The 19676-nt window shown below is 41.0% G+C and overlaps 1 protein-coding gene across 2 annotated transcripts in view; it reads left to right on the top strand.

The window, feature by feature from the left end:
- parp16 (poly (ADP-ribose) polymerase family, member 16) overlaps positions 1–13554 on the top strand; it is a 19150-nt gene extending 5596 nt beyond the window's left edge. The window contains exons 1-7 of one of the 2 annotated variants that reach the window (XM_034176240.1): positions 7293–7435; positions 8416–8612; positions 8789–8926; positions 9010–9216; positions 9343–9514; positions 9642–9786; positions 13189–13554. In XM_034176240.1, coding sequence (XP_034032131.1) covers positions 8424–8612; positions 8789–8926; positions 9010–9216; positions 9343–9514; positions 9642–9786; positions 13189–13324 — 987 coding nt within the window. In that variant the 5' untranslated portion in view covers positions 7293–7435; positions 8416–8423 and the 3' untranslated portion in view covers positions 13325–13554. Of the gene's footprint in view, positions 1–7292; positions 7436–8415; positions 8613–8788; positions 8927–9009; positions 9217–9342; positions 9515–9641; positions 9787–13188 lie in introns of those variants that run through there. The other variant, XM_034176239.1, reaches the window with a different exon arrangement.
- The last annotated feature ends 6122 nt before the right edge of the window (positions 13555–19676 follow it).

The raw sequence follows: 19676 nt of genomic DNA, 5'->3' as shown, positions 1-19676 counted from the left end.
ATATATAATGGATTGAGCTGCACTGAATGCAGCAGCAGGAAGTCTCAGCTGAGCTCAGCTCACAGAGACTCTGGCTTAGCTGCTGATTTATTGCAGCTGGAACAGATCAGATCTGTTCCAGCTGCAATAAATGTCACTGATATTTTGGAATGTGTGGGTGTCGGTAAGTTTAATACTTACCTTACAAATGTAAATTAATTTTACTGGCTCGATATCCAGGTCAGAACAGTATTTTAACACGTATTTTGGGTATATTTTTTCTACGTGTGTTCATTTGCATAGCCGCATTGAAAATGCACATCATCTCACGTCCGGGCACTTTGTCAATATTTTGCCCAGTTAGGAAGTGTCATGTTGTGCTTCATGAAGGGACATTCGCCTTTACTAGGCAGCACTGAGAGTGCGGACTCCAGTACTCATATGGGCTCTGTGATTGTGGCACGGCTTGTTGTCAGGTCATGGTACTACAGGTGTTAGAAATTTTATTGAAGCGCAAGTTTGTGGGGTCATAACTCCACAATGTGATGCATATCACGATACAGCTATCGTGATTTGATTCATATTAAATCACTGTTCACGCTCAAGTAATGTGTGGTGAATGTTTTAACTTTAAATAAACAAATTATTCTAAAGTATAAATTGTAATCCTTGATGTTATGTTTCGTCTTTGCAGGTTTTATAAATAATTAGGCAAGACTACGTAGCCGTTACTTTCCGTAGCTGATGTTCAGTCGAGATGAGGTCCCTCGTAGAGTTGAGCTCCCCGTAGCGTAAATCAACCGTTACGTGTGTCGAGTTGCGCTCCCCCATCGAGATTAGCTCTCCGTTATCCAATGACAATATTCTGCTTTAAAGACAGCGTGTACATGCAAGTCTTTATTTTTCTTCGGTAGTGACTGTTCCGTTAAGATGCGCTCCACCGCGCAATTGCACATGCTCACCTGACCCATCGAGTTGAGCTCCCCACCAAAGAAAACCCACGTAAGTTTTGTCTTTACATAAAAATATAGTAATAAGTGTCTTTTCAATTAAATAAATAAAGATTTGCATGTACACACTGTCTTTAAAGCAGAATATTGTCATTAGATGACGGGGAGCTCATCTTGACATGGAGATGCGCATGCACAGTAAAGCGAGGTAGCTCAACTCGACCAGTGAAGCGTTCAAGTCCGGGGTAGTCATGCACATCTTTCTCTACCGTAGAGAAAGATGTGCATACACAATTGCGAGGTGGCGCTCATATCGATGGGTAGTTTATCTCATCAGGACACTGGCAATCAATTCGCTCTATTGAGGTTTCAAATCCTGCTAAATCTCGCAAGATGTCGGAGAGCTTTCACTGCAAGATGTACACTTATTTTTATATATATATATATATATGTGTGTGTGTGTATGTATATTATTATAATTGATTCACAACTATGAAGAGCCATTCGCATTGTAAATAATTTGTGGTTTTTCTGCAAGAGTTCTTAATTCAAATATAGCAATTCTCGCAGTCAGACATCCGGGAACTTCATAGCCAGAAGTGAGCTTCCATCTTAGTTTGGGGGAATTGCACGACTTTGGTAACATTGAAAGCAGCACGAAAATACCCTAAAGTTGTTGTATTCCGGGTTGTACAGCCAACGAAGAGTTATCCCGAACGGCAGTTCTATATTATACCATCTGAGAAATGCAGGCGTAAGAAATGGCTCACTGCGATCAACAGGGTGGCCGCTGTAAACACAGATGGGAGTATCAACAAAAAGAAACGATGGAGTCCCAAGTCTGGTTCTGCTATCTGTGTTCTGCACATTTCATCTTGTAAGTACTTTTCATGTTAATATTTATGAATTGAGGTTGTCGTCAGGATCTGTTCACATTTTTTCAACAGTTTGAAAATTCTGATAAAGCACCAGCTACACAAACAAAGCTGGATGATGGTTAAACTACGTCTCCGAAAGTCAACATCAGTCCAGAGTTCTTGTTTTGTTTTGGCTTCAGTGTCCATCGTTAGTGCCGTGTAACCGGACTCTTGATGAAGTATGTGTTGACGTCTTTGTAATCCATCTCTGGCCATTGTTTAGAATCGTCTAACCAGTCGTCTGGAATAATCTTATATGGGTATTTTCGGATTCCTGCCAACTCCAGCTTCTTTCTGTATTGATTCCGTGCCTCAGGTGGCAAATTCTCTTCGTACTGATACATCATCAAACTTGAAAGTAGAGAAACAACCAACTTTGCGGACATGCTCGTGTTTCCCCCAAACAAAGGTGGAGCCTAGAAATTGCGTCGCATATGACGTCACGTCGACTGCGAGGATAACAGGTGAAGTTGCTTATAAACTTTAAGTTTCTTAATTATTTATTACGGCCACAATTAAAACTTCAGTTATCTTTATAATTTTATTACTGGTAAATTTTAGAATTAATTTAGATGAAATATACTCATTATCTCACAGGAATATATCACATTTATCTGGGAGCTACTTTTTGTGCAGGAATTCACCAAGAATGTAGGCCGCGGGCGCATACTAACACAGAATACCCAGAAACTGGAGAGTTGTTCGGCCATAACGAGAGCGTCCACTTATAGCTTGCCATAAACTAAGCTAGTGGCACTCGTGAGAGTGTGTGTGTGTGTGTGTGTGTGTGGGGGGGGGGGGGGTTAGTGTTTTACTCTGTAATCGTGATCGTCACCGAGTTTGTAAAATGCCTATCGCAAAGCATTCTCTTTTTACGACATTGTGCAAGTTTTATGAATCCAGACACTGATCTGTATGACTGATACAAATCAGTGTCCGCTGAGAAAAATGCCTTACTCAAAACGTGGCTGCTATAACAGTTGTCGTAAAGCGGGACTGGTTGGTTGCTACGGTGACGTACTGTGCCTGGCTGCTGCAAGACGCTGTTCTTTTAGAGCTATCAAGTTTCTAAAAGAAGAATTTTGCGGTATGCCTTTGTCACGGAGCGACATCGGACAAAGGGAAGATGGCGAGAAAAACTGATAAGGAATCAAGAATCCGTGGAATTGGCGCTAGCTTGAATTTAAAGTCATTTTCATGAACACATCCAAAAGATAAAAGAAATGGGAAAAGAAAACTGCATCTTGTGCCATCAGGAAACATGGTAAGAATATTTCTTTCCCTGGAAAATAAACATTGTGCTGTTCAAACATTGTGCTGTTCAAACAGGATTTCACACAAGATTATGTGACTTTTTATTATTAATGAAGACTTTCTTTCATTAGAAAAAAGACACTGTGGCTATGAATGGACAAGATTTCACACAAGAATATAATTTACTTTTTTTAAGATAAGGTACGTTATTGATATTTTACCATGATATTCTAAATATTCTACAACCCCTGGAAATAATTATGGAATCACCGGCCTCGGAGGATGTTCATTCAGTTGTTTAATTTTGTAGAAAAAAGCAGATCACAGACATGACACAAAAAAGTCATTTCAAATGGCAGCTTTCTGGCTTTAAGAAACACTATAAGAAATCAGGAAAAATAATTGTGGCAGTCAGTAACGGTTACTTTTTTAGACCAAGCAGAGGGAAAAAAATATGGACTCACTCAATTCTGAGGAATAAATTATGGAATCACCCTGTAAATTTTCATCCCCAAAACTAACACCTGCATCAAATCAGATCTGCTCGTTAGTCTGCATCTAAAAAGGAGTGATCACACCTTGGAGAGCTGTTGCACCAAGTGGACTGACATGAATCATGGCTCCAACACGAGAGATGTCAATTGAAACAAAGGAGAGGATTATCAAACTCTTAAGAGGGTAAATCATCACGCAATGTTGCAAAAGATGTTGGTTGTTCACAGTCAGCTGTGTCTAAACTCTGGACCAAATACAAACAACATGGGAAGGTGGTAAAGGCAAACATACTGGTAGACCAAGGAAGACATCAAAGCGTCAAGACAGAAAACTTAAAGCAATATGTCTCAAAAATCAAAAATGCACAACAAAACAAATGAGGAATGAATAGGAGGAAACTGGAGTCAACGTCTGTGACCGAACTGTAAGAAACCGCCTAAAGGAAATGGGATTTACATACAGAAAAGCTAAACGAAAGCCATCATTAACACCTAAACAGAAAAAAACAAGGTTAAAATGGGCTAAGGAAAAGCAATCGTGGACTGTGGATGACTGGATGACAGTCATATTCAGTGATGAATCTCGAATCTGCATTGGGCAAGGTGATGATGCTGGAACTTTTGTTTGGTGCCGTTCCAATGAGATTTATAAAGATGACTGCCTGAAGAGAACATGTAAATTTCCACAGTCATTGATGATATGGGGCTGCATGTCAGGTAAAGGCACGGGGGAGATGGCTGTCATTACATCATCAATAAATGCAGAAGTTTACGTTGATATTTTGGACACTTTTCTTATCCCATCAATTGAAAGGATGTTTGGGGATGATGAAATCATTTTTCAAGATGATAATGCATCTTGCCATAGAGCAAAAACTGTGAAAACACTCCTTGCAAAAAGACACATAGGGTCAATGTCATGGCCTGCAAATAGTCCGGATCTTAATCCAATTGAAAATCTTTGGTGGAAGTTGAAGAAAATGGTCCATGACAAGGCTCCAACCTGCAAAGCTGATCTGGCAATAGCAATCAGAGAAAGTTGGAGCCAGACTGATGAAGAGTACTGTTTGTCACTCATTAAGTCCATGCCTCAGAGACTGCAAGCTGTTATAAAAGCCAGAGGTGGTGCAACAAAATACTAGCGATGTGTTGGAGCGTTCTTTTGTTTTTCATGATTCCATATTTTTTTCCTCTGCTTGGTCTAAAAAAGTAACCATTACTGACTGCCACAATTTTTTTTTCCTGATTTTTTTTTTTTTTTTTTTTTTTTTTTTTTTTTTTTTATAGTGTTTCTTAAAGCCAGAAAGTTACCATTTGAAATTACTTTAGTTTTGTGTCATGTCTGTGATCTGCTTTTTTTTCTACAAAATTAAACAACTGAATGAACATTCTCCGAGGCCGGTGATTCCATAATTTTTGCCAGGGGTTGTACAAGCTTTAGCTGTGGTTTTCTAAAATGCTTTAAGTCTTTTCAGTCTTCTTGAATATCATTTGGTTTAATTGTTCTGAGTTTATGCATAATTTGGTTTACAGTTAAAAGGGTTCTATTTCTATGCCATATTCTGTTATTTCAACATTATCACTGATAGTTCAAATGAAAGGTTGAATCTAGGGTTATTTAAATATGCACTTTTTTTAGATTTTTTTTTTTTTCTTCCAGGAGATGCTGAAAATGTATCATTAGCTTAAAAAAATCGGTTTCTGGGGCCAAGCAGGCCATAGACCCCTGCAAATTTTCCTCGGACTTCCCAGTTTTCATTTCACAGCCCTGGTTAACTTTTCATGGTAAAACAGTTCTCAAATAAAAAGCAATAGGATTCAGTACAGACTTCATGATATGATTATTTTGAGTCATGATGTGTTATTACACCTGTTTGAAACTGAAGAAGGTTTTGAAAGATTGAAACTCAATGTCTGAAGGCTGAAAAAATTAGAAATATTTTCCAGAATGGTATAATGCTTTGACAGACTGAAAAAATCTAATCTCTGCAGTCAGTGCTGCCATTCTTTGCAACGGCAGCACTTTGTTTTTTTTTTTTATTTAAGCTATACTGCCTCTGGACTTTTGAGAAGTTATAAAATTAATTTTCTTTTGGCACCACTGTAATTGTATTGCTTAACATTTAAATAAGGGATTCTTGGGCAGCACTGTGGCTTAGTGGTTGCCACTCTTGCCTCACAACAAGACGTCATGGGATCAATTCCCACCTGTGGCGTTTGCATGTTCTCCTTGTGTTTCTGTGGGTTCCCTCCCACATCCAACGACATGTAGGTTAGGTGAATTGGAAACTTTAAATTGTCCATAGGTGTGTGGGGGGTGTGGATGTGTTTGTCTACATATGGCCTTGTGACAGATTGGCGTCCTGTCCAGGGTGTACCCTGACTCACACCCAGTGACTGCAGGGATAGGCTCCTGACCCTTAATTGAAGTAAGCGGGTATAGAAAATGGATGGACTCGTAATATGATCAACTGGAAACATTTTTAGAATTTCTCCCCGTGAAGGGGAGAATTTCAAGCGGTCAGATGGCCATGACCTATATTTGGTAGCCACTTCAGATCATGCGGGGACTTCTCCAAACTTACATGAGGGATGCTGGGAAGCACAATGTGTCAGCCAGTCCAAATAAAGAAAGGCAGCGTGAAGTCAGTTGGCTGCTCACTCAACATAATAAACCAATATGGTGGAAAATGCTGTGAAACAACTTATTTTTGTATAAATTGAATATGTTTCTCATATTTTATAAACGTTAGTGAGAAATAAACACTTATAAATCTAACAATGCTGTTTTTGAAATCTGATAACACCTCTGAAGTGACTTACATGACATCTGACAGATGTTAGCATGCATGCGCTGGGAACACTCCTCAATCAAGTGGGTCAGGTCAAAGGTAATCTCAAAACCTCACAAATATGCATACACACTAATATAAAATGGAAGACATCACTGAATTTGGAGGTGATCCATATTCTGGATTAATATTTCACTTTATATAGGCTTTGAAGGATTACATTCACGGATTCTCACCAAATTTGCACCACAGATTGATTTTAGGGCATGGAAGACTCCACTGAATTTTGGAGGTGATCTGGATTGGCAGACATCAAAAATCTCTGATTGGTCTTGATCTACATTATGAACACATTTCAGATCCTCATTTTGAAAGTTTCAGTTAAATACCAGAAGAGTCAGAAGTTTGAAAGACTGTAAAAAACATTGCTGCAGTTAAAAAAAAAAAAAAAAAAACCTCAAATCCAAAATAATGGTTGCAGGGATTTTAAATATTTGTTCAGTCTATCAAAACATTATACAAGACTTCAAAAAATTTTAGCATTGGGGAAAAAGTTAGTTTTCAAGTATTCAAACTCAGACTCAATCTTTCAGGACTTATTCTTCTAGTTTATAATTGGCATGTCTTGGTCATTCAACATATACTGGCCAGTAGGGGGCTCTAAAGTGATTTATATTTCATCTTGGTAGCACTTCTCACTATTCTCCTTCATGCACGATCACTCAGTTTTTGAAAAATACCTGCTCAAGATAGATTTACCATACATTACCACACTGTTTATTTTTCTTAATAATTTATGTCAATGAAATCCAAGCCCTGTTCATTCATTCATTCACTTTCTATACCTACTTACTCCAATCAAGGGTCACCTGGGGGTGCTGGAGCCTGGAGCCTTTCCCAGCAGTCCAGTCAGAGGGCATGAGGCAGGGTACACCCTGGACAGGACCCCAGTCTATTGCAGGGTCATATATAGATGGACAGTCACACGAAAACCTAACCTGCATGTCTTCAGAAGTAGGAGGAAGCCGGAGTGCCTGGAGGAAACCCAGGTAAACATGGGGAGAACATACAAATTCCACACAGAAAGGACTAGGTGAGATGCAAACCCACGACGTTGCTATGAGGCAACAGTGCTAACTGCTAATTCACTGTGCTAACCTAAGCCATAATCAGTGACTTGGAAAATTTGTGTGCCCATTCTCTGACTTTTCTAAAGCAAACTGGCTGTAAAAGTGATTTTAGTTCTGTTATACAAATGCGAACACATACCTATGTATTCCATTGCTTTGGCTTTGATATTTTTATTTACTTTATACATGCCTATACGTAACACGTGGTAACAGGTCGCGAAGGTTCCTGAGGACTCCTGATGCTTTTGCCCTATGTGACTAAAAAGATTAATCTAGGTTTTGAGTATATTTCTTATTGTTACATGGGAAACATGGTACCAGTAGATTCTCACAAATCCAACAAGACCAAGCATTCATGATATGCACACTCTTAAGGCTATGAAATTGGGCTATTAGTAAAAAAAAAATTAGAAAAGGGGGTGTTCACAATAATAGTAGTGTGGCATTCAGTCAGTGAGTTCGTCAATTTTGTGGAACAAACACGTGTGAATCAGGTGTCCCCTATGTAAGGATGAAGCCAGCGCCTGTTGAACATGCTTTTCTCTTTGAAAGCCTGAGGAAAATGGGACGTTCAAGACATTGTTCAGAAGAACAGCGTAGTTTGATTATTATTGTGAACACCCCCTTTTCTACTTTTTTTTTAAACTAATAGCCCAATTTCATAGCCTTAAGAGTGTGCATATCATGAATGCTTGGTCTTGTTGGATTTGTGAGAATCTACTGGTACCTTGTTTCCCATGTAACAATAAGAAATATACTCAAAACCTGGATTAATCTTTTTAGTCACATAGCACTACTATTATTCTGAACACTACTGTATACTTTGTGGCATTTGTGACTTGTCATCGTTATGTGTAAACGCGCCATAAGCAGGGGTTTGTTGGTGTTTCTGCCTGTAGTGGTGGGAATGCAGCCTCCGCTTCCACCTGAAGCTGTCAGAGAGCTGGTGTTCTCCTGTCTGCATAGAGACCCAGTAGCAGCAGACCTTCGCTGCAGCCTGTTTGTGGCAGCTGCTCAGAACTACAAGAGGGACTCCCTGCTGCGGCCATTCCCTCCTCGATACATAAATGGTGACACTAAAGACTTTGAGGAGCTGGTAAGTAGTGATGATGAGAAGAAACATTAAAGCTGTGCATGTCCCGCTACTCATCTGAGTATCTCCCAAGATCTGTATCTGATTCCCTGCATTGGGTATTCTAGCTGTCAGGTGATGTTTAGTTTTACATATACTCGTATGTGTGGGGGGAAATTTTTTTTATATTTTTGCTTTAGTTAGCAGACTTGAGCTCTTTGCCTGGTGTGAGAGAGTTGGTGAGGCTGCGACATGGGGAAAACGATCATCATCTGGCTCTTGTACATTGGATTCTCTCTTCAAAGACCTTTGCTGTGAAGACCCTGCAGAAAGATGAGGTGGGTCATTACGTTACTACATAAATCATCATGTCTTGAATTGTTTCATTTTGTTTCACACTCTTTCTGCAATCTTCCCCCAGTTTTCTAACCTTTGTAACCTGACGGAAAATGTGGGGGTTTGTGCACCAGTGCCAGACTTTGTGTTTGAGTTGGAGTACTGTGACCAGCTGAATGCCAGATTTGAGAGGACGAAGGCAGACAGAGATGTCTTCTACGCTTTCCACGGGAGCCGCCTGGAGAACTTTCACTCCATCATTCACAATGGGCTTCACTGCCACCTTAACAAGGTCTTTTTTTGTCATTGTTTATGGTCTCTCACCACAATAAGATAAAGGAACAGAGTAGGAATTAGAAATGTCTGGTTGTTTCTGACTGACCTAATAACCTTTTGTCTTGTTTAATGCTGTGTGCAGAACTCTGTGTTTGGAGAAGGCACGTACCTCACCAGTGACCTCAGCATGGCCATCCTTTACAGTCCCCATAGCAGTGGGTGGCAAGAAAGTGTGCTGGGTCCAATGCTGAGCTGTGTTTCCTTATGTGAAGTCATTGATCACCCAGATGTCAAGTGCCAGGTGAAGGAAAAAGGTGTGTTGCCTGTATGATATAGTAAACGTACAATAATGAAAAAAATGTACGTTCTGTAACACAGTATAGCAAATAAATCAGTGCTTTTTTAAAAAAACTAGCCACTAAATTTCCAAACTAATTTCAGATTCTGAAATCATTGACCGTCGGCGCCTGAGGGCAAAGAACAGTGAAGGAGGTGATGTACCGCAGAAGTACTTTGTAGTCACCAACAATCAGCTTTTGAGAGTCAAATACCTACTTGTTTATTCTCAGAGGAAGCACTTCTCCAGGTAAGTCTCGTGTCTGACAGGTGGTTTTGCCTGTATACAACTACAATGGAGTTGAAGTGAAACAATTATCATGTACTTGGAGTGTAGACTTACTTCAACAGGTTTAAAAAAAAAAATACTCCATTAACCCTTTAGCCATTACAGGTATTATATATTGTCCCTTCATTTTTAGAGGCCAGAAATTGGACAGAATTAATATGTAGACCTGAGTTTGCATGCTTGTCATGCGAGCTGTCTGTGTCCCTGGGCAAGACACTTTATGTGTATTGAGTATCCTGGAATGGACTGGTTGGTCACATTGATAGGGACCGCCCCCTCAAACCCAGTTATTGAAGTGAATGGGGAAACCAGAATTTTTTTTTTTTTTTTTTTTTTTTTTTTTTTTAAAAGCTCAAAATCTGTTTGATGTGGACTTTGAGGGTCATCATACAGAAATGCAAGCCAGGTTGCTCCACGATGCCTTCACAGGACAGCCACAGCTCCTCGCCCCTGCCACGTGGACACGGCAAGCTCAAAATGAATGTTGGCAACTGCACAGACCCCTGTGGGGAGGGTCAGCGCTCCGACATTCACCGCCGCTCCAACATTCACCGCCGCTCCAAAGCTCCCCTGGCTTGCTTCCCTGTCTCTGAGCAGAGCTTCAAACACAAATGGCACGGGCGTTTATCGGCCAATGTGCCATACATCCCTGCCTGCATGACCACAACTACCACGGCCCAGCGGAATATGCTTAATTCCGCCACAATGTTCATGGAGGACCGCTACAGTGTCCCTACGATGGCCCAGCAGAATACGTTTTATTTTGCCATGATGCTCATGGAGGGCCACTACAGCCTGCCAACGATGGCCCAGCGGAATATGCTTTATTCTGCCACAATGTTCACAGAGGGCCACTACAGCCTGCCAACGATGGCCCAGCGGAATATGCTTTATTCTGCCACAATGTTCACAGAGGGCCACTACAGCCTGCCAACGATGGCCCAGCGGAATATGCTTTATTCTGCCACAATGTTCACAGAGGGCCACTACAGCCTGCCAACGATGGCCCAGCGGAATATGCTTTATTCTGCCACAATGTTCACAGAGGGCCACTACAGCCTGCCAACGATGGCCCAGCGGAATATGCTTTATTCTGCCACAATGTTCACAGAGGGCCACTACAGCCTGCCAACGATGGCCCAGCGGAATACGCTTTATTCTGCCACAATGTTCACAGAGGGCCACTACAGCCTGCCAACGATGGCCCAGCGGAATACGCTTTATTCTGACACAATGCTCACGGAGGACCACTACTGCCTCCCCATGATGGCCCAGCGGAATACGCTTTATTCTGACACAATGCTCACGGAGGACCACTACTGCCTCCCCATGATGGCCCAGCGGAATACGCTTTATTCTGCCACAATGTTCACGGAGGGCCACTACAGCCTGCCAACGATGGCCCAGCGGAATACGCTTTATTCTGACACAATGCTCACGGAGGACCACTACTGCCTCCCCATGATGGCCCAGCGGAATACGCTTTATTCTGACACAATGCTCACGGAGGACCACTACTGCCTCCCCATGATAGCTCATTTCGTGTATTGAAACTGACGACAAAAGCGGCGAAACTGGGTTCCTCAGTGTACCACCTCGTGCCAGCCTGCCTTGAGCTGGAGACACTCACAGAGTGTACCTGTCCTCCTCCATGTAGACGCCCACGACTCAACATGGGCCTCCACAGCAGAGGTCTACAGCTCCTTTTTGCCACAGTGCCACAGACGCTCCAGTGCTGAGGAGCCATCACAGCCGGATTATTTGCCTGCCCCTCCATAACATTTATTCTTTTCATTATGGTGAATTCTGGGGGGGTTCTGTAGAGATCCTTCATCACGTTTTGCACAATTCACCATGGGTGAGTGATCCGCTGTCTGTTCTCTGATCTGTTGGCACGACCAGATGTGCCAAGGATAGACAGTGGTCCCATGTCCTACATGTTTTAACACACGTACGTGCTGAGTCTCCTATGTGTTCCATGCGGATAAAACCTGTCTGTCCTTTTTGATGTTGTTCCTGTCTTGGCTCCTGCGTGCCAGTTGACAGTGCTCATTTCCAGACGGACTGTGTCCCTGCTATGCAGGTGACGGCCGGTTGCGGACAGGCTGTCTCGCATGTTGGTGCGTCCTGTGTCTCCCCCTGCATGGGCAATCTGCAGCAGACAAACTGCATACTAATTTTTCCTGTCTCACCTGTGTATTCCCTCTGTACATACGACAAAAGCTGTCTCCGCACCCCTGTGGTGCTGTTCTCTGTCCAAACTCCTGTGAGGTAAGTGGTGGGGCTGACTAACTTCTGTCAATAAAAAGCACCTATGGTGACGATACTGAACGGTGACAATGTTTAACGAGTGAAATAAACAGCGCGCACTTAAGGTGCCAAAATTAGGAAATTGTGTTTCTGTCATCCAATGCAAATTCTGCACTGGTGATTCTGATATGATCGCAAATTCTACAGTATAACCTCTTGTCAGCCATTCATGCAGCATTTGAGCTGAAATACATAGGCCATGCTATAAGCCAGACAACACAAAACTATATAGATTTATTTGAAGACTGAACTGTGCCATTTGAGCAGAGTATAGTGAATATGGTTTTCTCAGTGTATGGGGTTGGCATAATTGCCTGATATTGTGTGATGTGTCACAGATGTGGACTTTGCTGCAGACAGTGAAAGCTCAATGTGCAAAGGTGTAGCTGGTTGTTGTTCTGTTTTGGGTGTGTGTTACCATACTCTAAAAGCAATTTCATGTAAATGTAGCACTAAGTGCCTGTTTGAAAAGCTGTTCTAAAATATTGGGAGTTCTGCATTGTGCACCTCATGGCAGCACTGGTGTTGATTGCACCTGAGATCTCACCTCACAGATATGTGACATTACACGCAACTGGTTTACAACCTCTGAAACATTGCTAAATACTACAAAAGATCTTATTGAATGATTGAGATTATTACATAGTGAAACCAACCTGCCTTTAATGTGCATAAATTCCATTTTTCCATCCTCCATGTTATCTGCAGTAGTAGCTCAGGTCACCAGCAACATTGCTTATCTCTCTTAAAAGTTGTTGAGTGATTTAGAAGATAAAAGATTTGAGTGAAATGAGCCATGGAGCAGCTCCCTGCTTTTCAAAGTATTGTTTACATGTCAACACACCGTCTCTTCATAAAATCTCATGGAATAAAACACAAAACTCAAATGCTTTCTGAAAATGATGTAATTATAGCATTTCAGTTGTGGATGACTTTAGGGGCCTTGTAGGTGTGGGGCCCTCATCCTCTATTTTCAAACCAAGTGATTCAAAACAGTCAGATGTAGACATGTTTAGCACTGTAGCCCACATGTTTTGTGTTTTGCTCGTCCAGACATTCCCGTGGTTCCTCCTGGTTCCTCGGACACCACTTTGCTGTCATGATGAGCCTGTACCTGCTGCTTCTCATCCTCATCGGGGCCTTTAACTCCACCTCCTTCCTATCCTTTTGGAACAGGCTGTTCAGATGACAGGACAGACACCTGGATGTCCACAGTGCCTTTCACGTCACACAGTGGCCAGAAATCTAAGCAAAGATGACATTTAATTATATACCTTTTTTATAATCTTTTTTTTTTGTCTTTCCTTTTATTTATGTACTAACACTGTATAGTTGCTGATATTCAAATGCAGCATCTTGTGTGTGAGAGCCTGTAGTGAAGCAATTACAGATTTAATGAATGTTATCCCTTGCTTCATACAGTGTGTAATTTGTATGATTTATGTATCAGCTCTTTGTGGTCTCACCAATCAGATGGACAATCAAATAGCTTGTTAATGTTATTTCAGAGCTGGAGTTTTTGAATAAACCTTAATTTGTCAGCTTTTAAAAAAGGTTTGGCTGTTAAACCCATGGTGTTGCTTAGTACCGATGATTACAGTACTGTGAAAAATTTAAGGAACATTTGTAAGCAAGCATGAAAAAAAACAACGATAGGAGCTAACTTTAGCGGGCATATACAACCCCTGGCAAAAATTATGGAATCACCGGCCTCGGAGGATGTTCATTCAGTTGTTTAATTTTATAGACAAAAAGCAGATCACAGACATGACACAAAACTAAAGTCATTTCAAATGACAACTTTCTGGCTTTAAGAAATACTATAAGAAATCAAGAAAAAAGATTGTGGCAGTCAGTAACGGTTACTTTTTTAGACCAAGCAGAGGAAAAAAATATGGAATCACTCAATTCTGAGGAAAAAATTATGGAATCACCCTGTAAATTTTCATCCCCCAAACTAACACCTGCATCAAATCAGATCTACTCGTTGACATTGACCCTATGCCATGACATTGACCCTATGTGTCTTTTTTACAAGGAATGTTTTTGCAGTTTTTGCTCTATGGCAAGATGCATTATCATCTTGAAACATCCCCAAACATCCTTTCAATTGTTCAAAATATCAACGTAAACTTGTGCATTTATTGATGCTGTAATGACAGCCATCTCCCCAGTGCCTTTACCTGACATGCAGCCCCATATCAATGACTGTGGAAATTTACATGTTCTCTTCAGGCAGTCATCATTATAAATCTCATTGGAATGGCACCAAACAAAAGTTCCAGCATTATCACCTTGCCCAATGCAGATTCGAGATTCATCACTGAATATGACTTTCATCCAGTCATCCACAGTCCACGAATGCTTTTCCTTAGCCCATTGTAACCTTGTTTTTTTTTCTGTTTAGGTGTTAATGATGGAAAAAGCCTGGAAAAAGAGTTTGTTGCTCTATAAGAAAGCCCTTCGTGAAGCTAGGACATCTTTCTACTCATCACTAATTGAAGAAAATAAGAACAACCCCAGGTTTCTTTTCAGCACTGTAGCCAGGCTGACAAAGAGTCAGAGCTCTATTGAGCTGAGTATTCCATTAACTTTAACTAGTAATGACTTCATGACTTTCTTTGCTAACAAAATTTTGACTATTAGAGAAAAAATTACTCATAACCATCCCAAAGATGTATCGTTATCTTTGGCTGCTTTCAGTGATGCCGGTATTTGGTTAGACTCTTTCTCTCCGATTGTTCTGTCTGAGTTATTTTCATTAGTTACTTCATCCAAACCATCAACATGCTTATTAGACCCCATTCCTGCCAGGCTGCTCAAGGAAGTCCTACCATTATTTAATGCTTCAATCTTAAATATGATCAATCTATCTTTGTTAGTTGGTTATGTACCACAGGCCTTTAAGGTGGCAGTAATTAAACCATTACTTAAAAAGCCATCACTTGACCCAGCTATCTTAGCTAATTATAGGCCAATCTCCAACCTTCCTTTTCTCTCAAAGATTCTTGAGAGGGTAGTTGTAAAACAGCTAACTGATCACCTGCAGAGGAATGGTCTATTTGAAGAGTTTCAGTCAGGTTTTAGAATTCATCATAGTACAGAAACAGCATTAGTGAAGGTTACAAATGATCTTCTTATGGCTTCGGACAGTGGACTTATCTCTGTGCTTGTTCTGTTGGACCTCAGTGCTGCTTTTGATACTGTTGACCATAAAATTTTATTACAGAGATTAGAGCATGTCATAGGTATTAAAGGCATTGCGCTGCGGTGGTTTGAATCATATTTGTCTAATAGATTACAGTTTGTTCATGTAAATGGGGAATCTTCTTCACAGACTAAAGTTAATTATGGAGTTCCACAAGGTTCTGTGCTAGGACCAATTTTATTCACTTTATACATGCTTCCCTTGGGCAGTATTATTAGACGGTATTGCTTAAATTTTCATTGTTACGCAGATGATACCCAGCTTTATCTATCCATGAAGCCAGAGGATACGCACCAATTAGCTAAACTGCAGGATTGTCTTACAGACATAAAGACATGGATGACCTCTAATTTCCTGCTTTTAAACTCAGATAAAACTGAAGTTATTGTACTTGGCCCCACAAATCTTAGAAGCATGGTGTCTAACCAGATCGTTACTCTGGATGGCATTTCCCTGATCTCTAGTAATACTGTGAGAAATCTTGGAGTTATTTTTGATCAGGATATGTCATTCAAAGCGCATATTAAACAAATATGTAGGACTGCCTTTTTGCATTTACGCAATATCTCTAAAATCAGAAAGGTCTTGTCTCAGAGTGATGCTGAAAAACTAATTCATGCATTTGTTTCCTCTAGGCTGGACTATTGTAATTCATTATTATCAGGTTGTCCTAAAAGTTCCCTAAAAAGCCTTCAGTTGGTTCAGAATGCTGCAGCTAGAGTACTGACGGGGACTAGCAGGAGAGAGCATATCTCACCCGTGTTGGCCTCCCTTCATTGGCTTCCTGTTAATGCTAGAATAGAATTTAAAATTCTTCTTCTTACTTATAAGGTTTTGAATAATCAGGTCCCATCTTATCTTAGGGACCTCATAGTACCATATTACCCCATTAGAGCGCTTCGCTCTCAGACTGCGGGCTTACTTGTAGTTCCTAGGGTTTGTAAGAGTAGAATGGGAGGCAGAGCCTTCAGCTTTCAGGCTCCTCTCCTGTGGAACCAGCTCCCAATTCAGATCAGGGAGACAGATACCCTCTACTTTTAAGATTAGGCTTAAAACTTTCCTTTTCGCTAAGGCTTATAGTTAGGGCTGGATCGGGTGACCCTGGACCATCCCTTGGTTATGTTGCTTTAGACGTAGACTGTGTTTCATAATTATTGTATGGCCTTGCCTTGCAATGTGGAGCGCCTTGGGGCAACTGTTTGTTGTGATTTGGCGCTATACAAGAAAAAAGTTGATTGATTGATTGATTGAATGATGGCATTCGTTTAGCTTTTCTGTATGTAAATCCCATTTCCTTTAGGCGGTTTCTTTGGTCACAGATGTTGACTCCAGTTTCCTCCCATTTGTTCCTCATTTGTTTTGTTGTGCATTTTTTGATTTTTGAGACATATTGTTTTAAGTTTTCTGTCTTGACGCTTTGATGTCTTCCTTGGTCTACCAGTATGTTTGCCTTTAACAACCTTCCCATGTTGTTTGTATTTGGTCCAGAGTTTAGACACAGCTGACTGTGAATAACCAACATCTTTTGCAACATTGCATGATGATTTACTCTCTTTTAAGAGTTTGATAATCCTCTCCTTTGTTTCAATTGACATCTCTCATGTTGGAGCCATGATTCATGTCAGTCCACTTGGTGCAACAGCTCTCCAAGGTGTGTTCACTCCTTTTTAGATGCAGACTAACGAGCAGATCTGATATGATGCAGGTGTTAGTTTTGGGGATGAAAATTTACAGGGTGATTCCATAATTTTTTCCTCAGAATTGAGTGTTTCCATATTTTTTTTTCCTCTGCTTGGTCTAAAAAAGTAACCGTTACTGACTGCCACAATCTTTTTTTCTTGATTTCTTAATAGTGTTTCTTAAAGCCAGAAAGTTGCCATTTGCAATGACTTTAGTTTTGTGTCATGTCTCATCCTTTTTGCCAGGGGTTGTAGTGGAAGGGAGCAGAGGTGATGAGAAATGAAAGCCCATGAAAAGAAATCTAATTGGGCTCTCCCATAGCTGGCCAGAATTGTGATTACTGTTTTACATAAAACTGCATTTTAATGACATTTTTGGCTATTATTCCCATATTTGTGAAAAGGAAAAACATGATTTGACAGTTACTTCAGAGTCAGAATAGCCTTTATTAGTCAAGTATCTACAAGAATATAAGGAGTTACACCCCAGTTTGAACTGTACTCTCTGTACAAGCATGTATAAATGTGCAATAAAAATGTGTGCAAAGGAGAAACACACACATTCAAGTTGTATGTGACGTAGGTATATGCTTGATAGGGAAGCACTGAAAATACAATGAAATTCATTAAGTTTCACTTATTTGCTGCAACACTGATATTATAAATGGACAAAAATGCATATGTGAGGCTGGTTGTTGCTATTTAATTTTCTGATTTCCAGAAAATGTAAACATTTCTCTGACTGGATTGAGAGCAGTCAACCAGTCTGCGCACACTAGAAATGTTCTGTGTTCCTACTGCAAAGCAGGGGGATGAGAGTCCCAAACTACTGACCAAACATTATATTTCAATGATCGCTGATGCTTTTTAAACCATTAAAATTGTTCTGAAATAAATAGACTTTAGGTTTTTTTTCTTTTCTCAGAAGAACTTTTTTATTCTTTGTTTTTATCCTCCATAATAATCTATGAATTCAACACAACTGGATGATGATGGATGAGAGATTTGTCATTGTCATTACAAGTGAAACGAGATTACGTCCACACTCATTTCCACAGGTAAGATACAGCAATTAATCCACAATTACTTGTTTACCGTAATAATGGCACACATCAGAATTAAGACAACACACATACATTTGACATTGTTTATGTGCACTAAACTTGAAACAGTCCATTTTCTGAATTGAGGCGATGTGAGTGTGGTAGCCGCTGCAACAGGAGTCGCGCTGCCGCCAGCTTGGGGGGAACGGGGACCTGTTGTAGCTAAAACTGCGCAGCCCCTGGAGGGAAAGGGGTGGTGTACGCGGTGGCCGGGATGAGGTGTGTGATGGGAGGTAGGAGGGAAAGTGGAGCATGCTTCAGTCTTTGTCCATGTGTGAGTCTGTCCTTGTACTGGAATTAGATAAGGAGACAGCCAATATTCCCCAAGAGATTCTTCTGGAGGAAAACAATGGGGCATTTTATCCTTGAAAGGCTGATAAGCCTGCCGTGTTTGTGGCTGAGCAGTGAAAAGCACTTTTCCAGCTTCAAATGAACAAACCAGATCCCAAATTAAGAATATTCTCCGGTCTCTGAAATCTTCACCTTCTCCTGCAAGGTGCGCATTTGCTCCGAGATGTTATCCAATTTGCGTCCAAGTTCAAGGGTTAATGCATCACCTTACCCAATTCATTAATCATGACGGACAAGTGAGGGGTCGTGATTTTGGCCGCAGCCTTCTTGCTAATTTTACGGTAGATCAGGGCAGCACATAAGCCAATAAGTACCAGTCCTCCTACTATGAAACCAAATGTGAATAAATCCTCGACATCCTCCACAGAGAATGGCGCAAAGGATGCGACATGCCACGACTCCCAGGCGTCAAGAACATAGCAGGGTAAGTTCCATCCGGGCACGCAGGGTCCACCGGCCCAGAGCTTCTTGTAGAAAAAATGGTGTCAATAGTGTTCAGAGACCAGCTGATCAATTCCATGGTTAATCCAATAGAGTTTGAAGAATTCACAGTCTGGTGAAGTAGGGACTTTGAAGGTTGGAGCAGTGATAGAGGAGAGGAGGAGATGCGACCACCCTCGCCGGAGTCCCAAGCTGAATATAGCTATACTGCCCAGTGAGTCAACCTTTTGGTTTTTCTCTCTCTCCTGTCTGAGATGTTTTGCTTCCTGATGTTACCAGCTCGGTTTTGTCTGCATATATATACTCAACAAAAATATAAACGCAACACTTGGTTTTGCTCCCATTTTGTATGAGATGAACTCAAAGATCTAAAACTTTTTCCACATACACAATATCACCATTTCCCTCAAATATTGTTCACAAACCAGTCTAAATCTGTGATAGTGAGCACTTCTCCTTTGCTGAGATAATCCATCCCACCTCACAGGTGTGCCATACCAAGATGCTGATTAGACACCATGATTAGTGCACAGGTGTGCCTTAGACTGTCCACAATAAAAGGCCACTCTGAAAGGTGCAGTTTTGTTTTATTGGGGGGGGGGATACCAGTCAGTATCTGGTGTGACCACCATTTGCCTCATGCAGTGCAACACATCTCCTTCGCATCATCCGTGAAGAGAACACCTCTCCAACGTGCCAAACGCCAGCGAATGTGAGCATTTGCCCACTCAAGTCGGTAACGACGACGAACTGGAGTCA

Source organism: Thalassophryne amazonica, chromosome 8 (assembly GCF_902500255.1).
Source record: "Thalassophryne amazonica chromosome 8, fThaAma1.1, whole genome shotgun sequence".
NCBI lineage: Eukaryota > Metazoa > Chordata > Actinopteri > Batrachoidiformes > Batrachoididae > Thalassophryne > Thalassophryne amazonica.
This window is presented reverse-complemented; position numbering and strand designations above follow the sequence as displayed.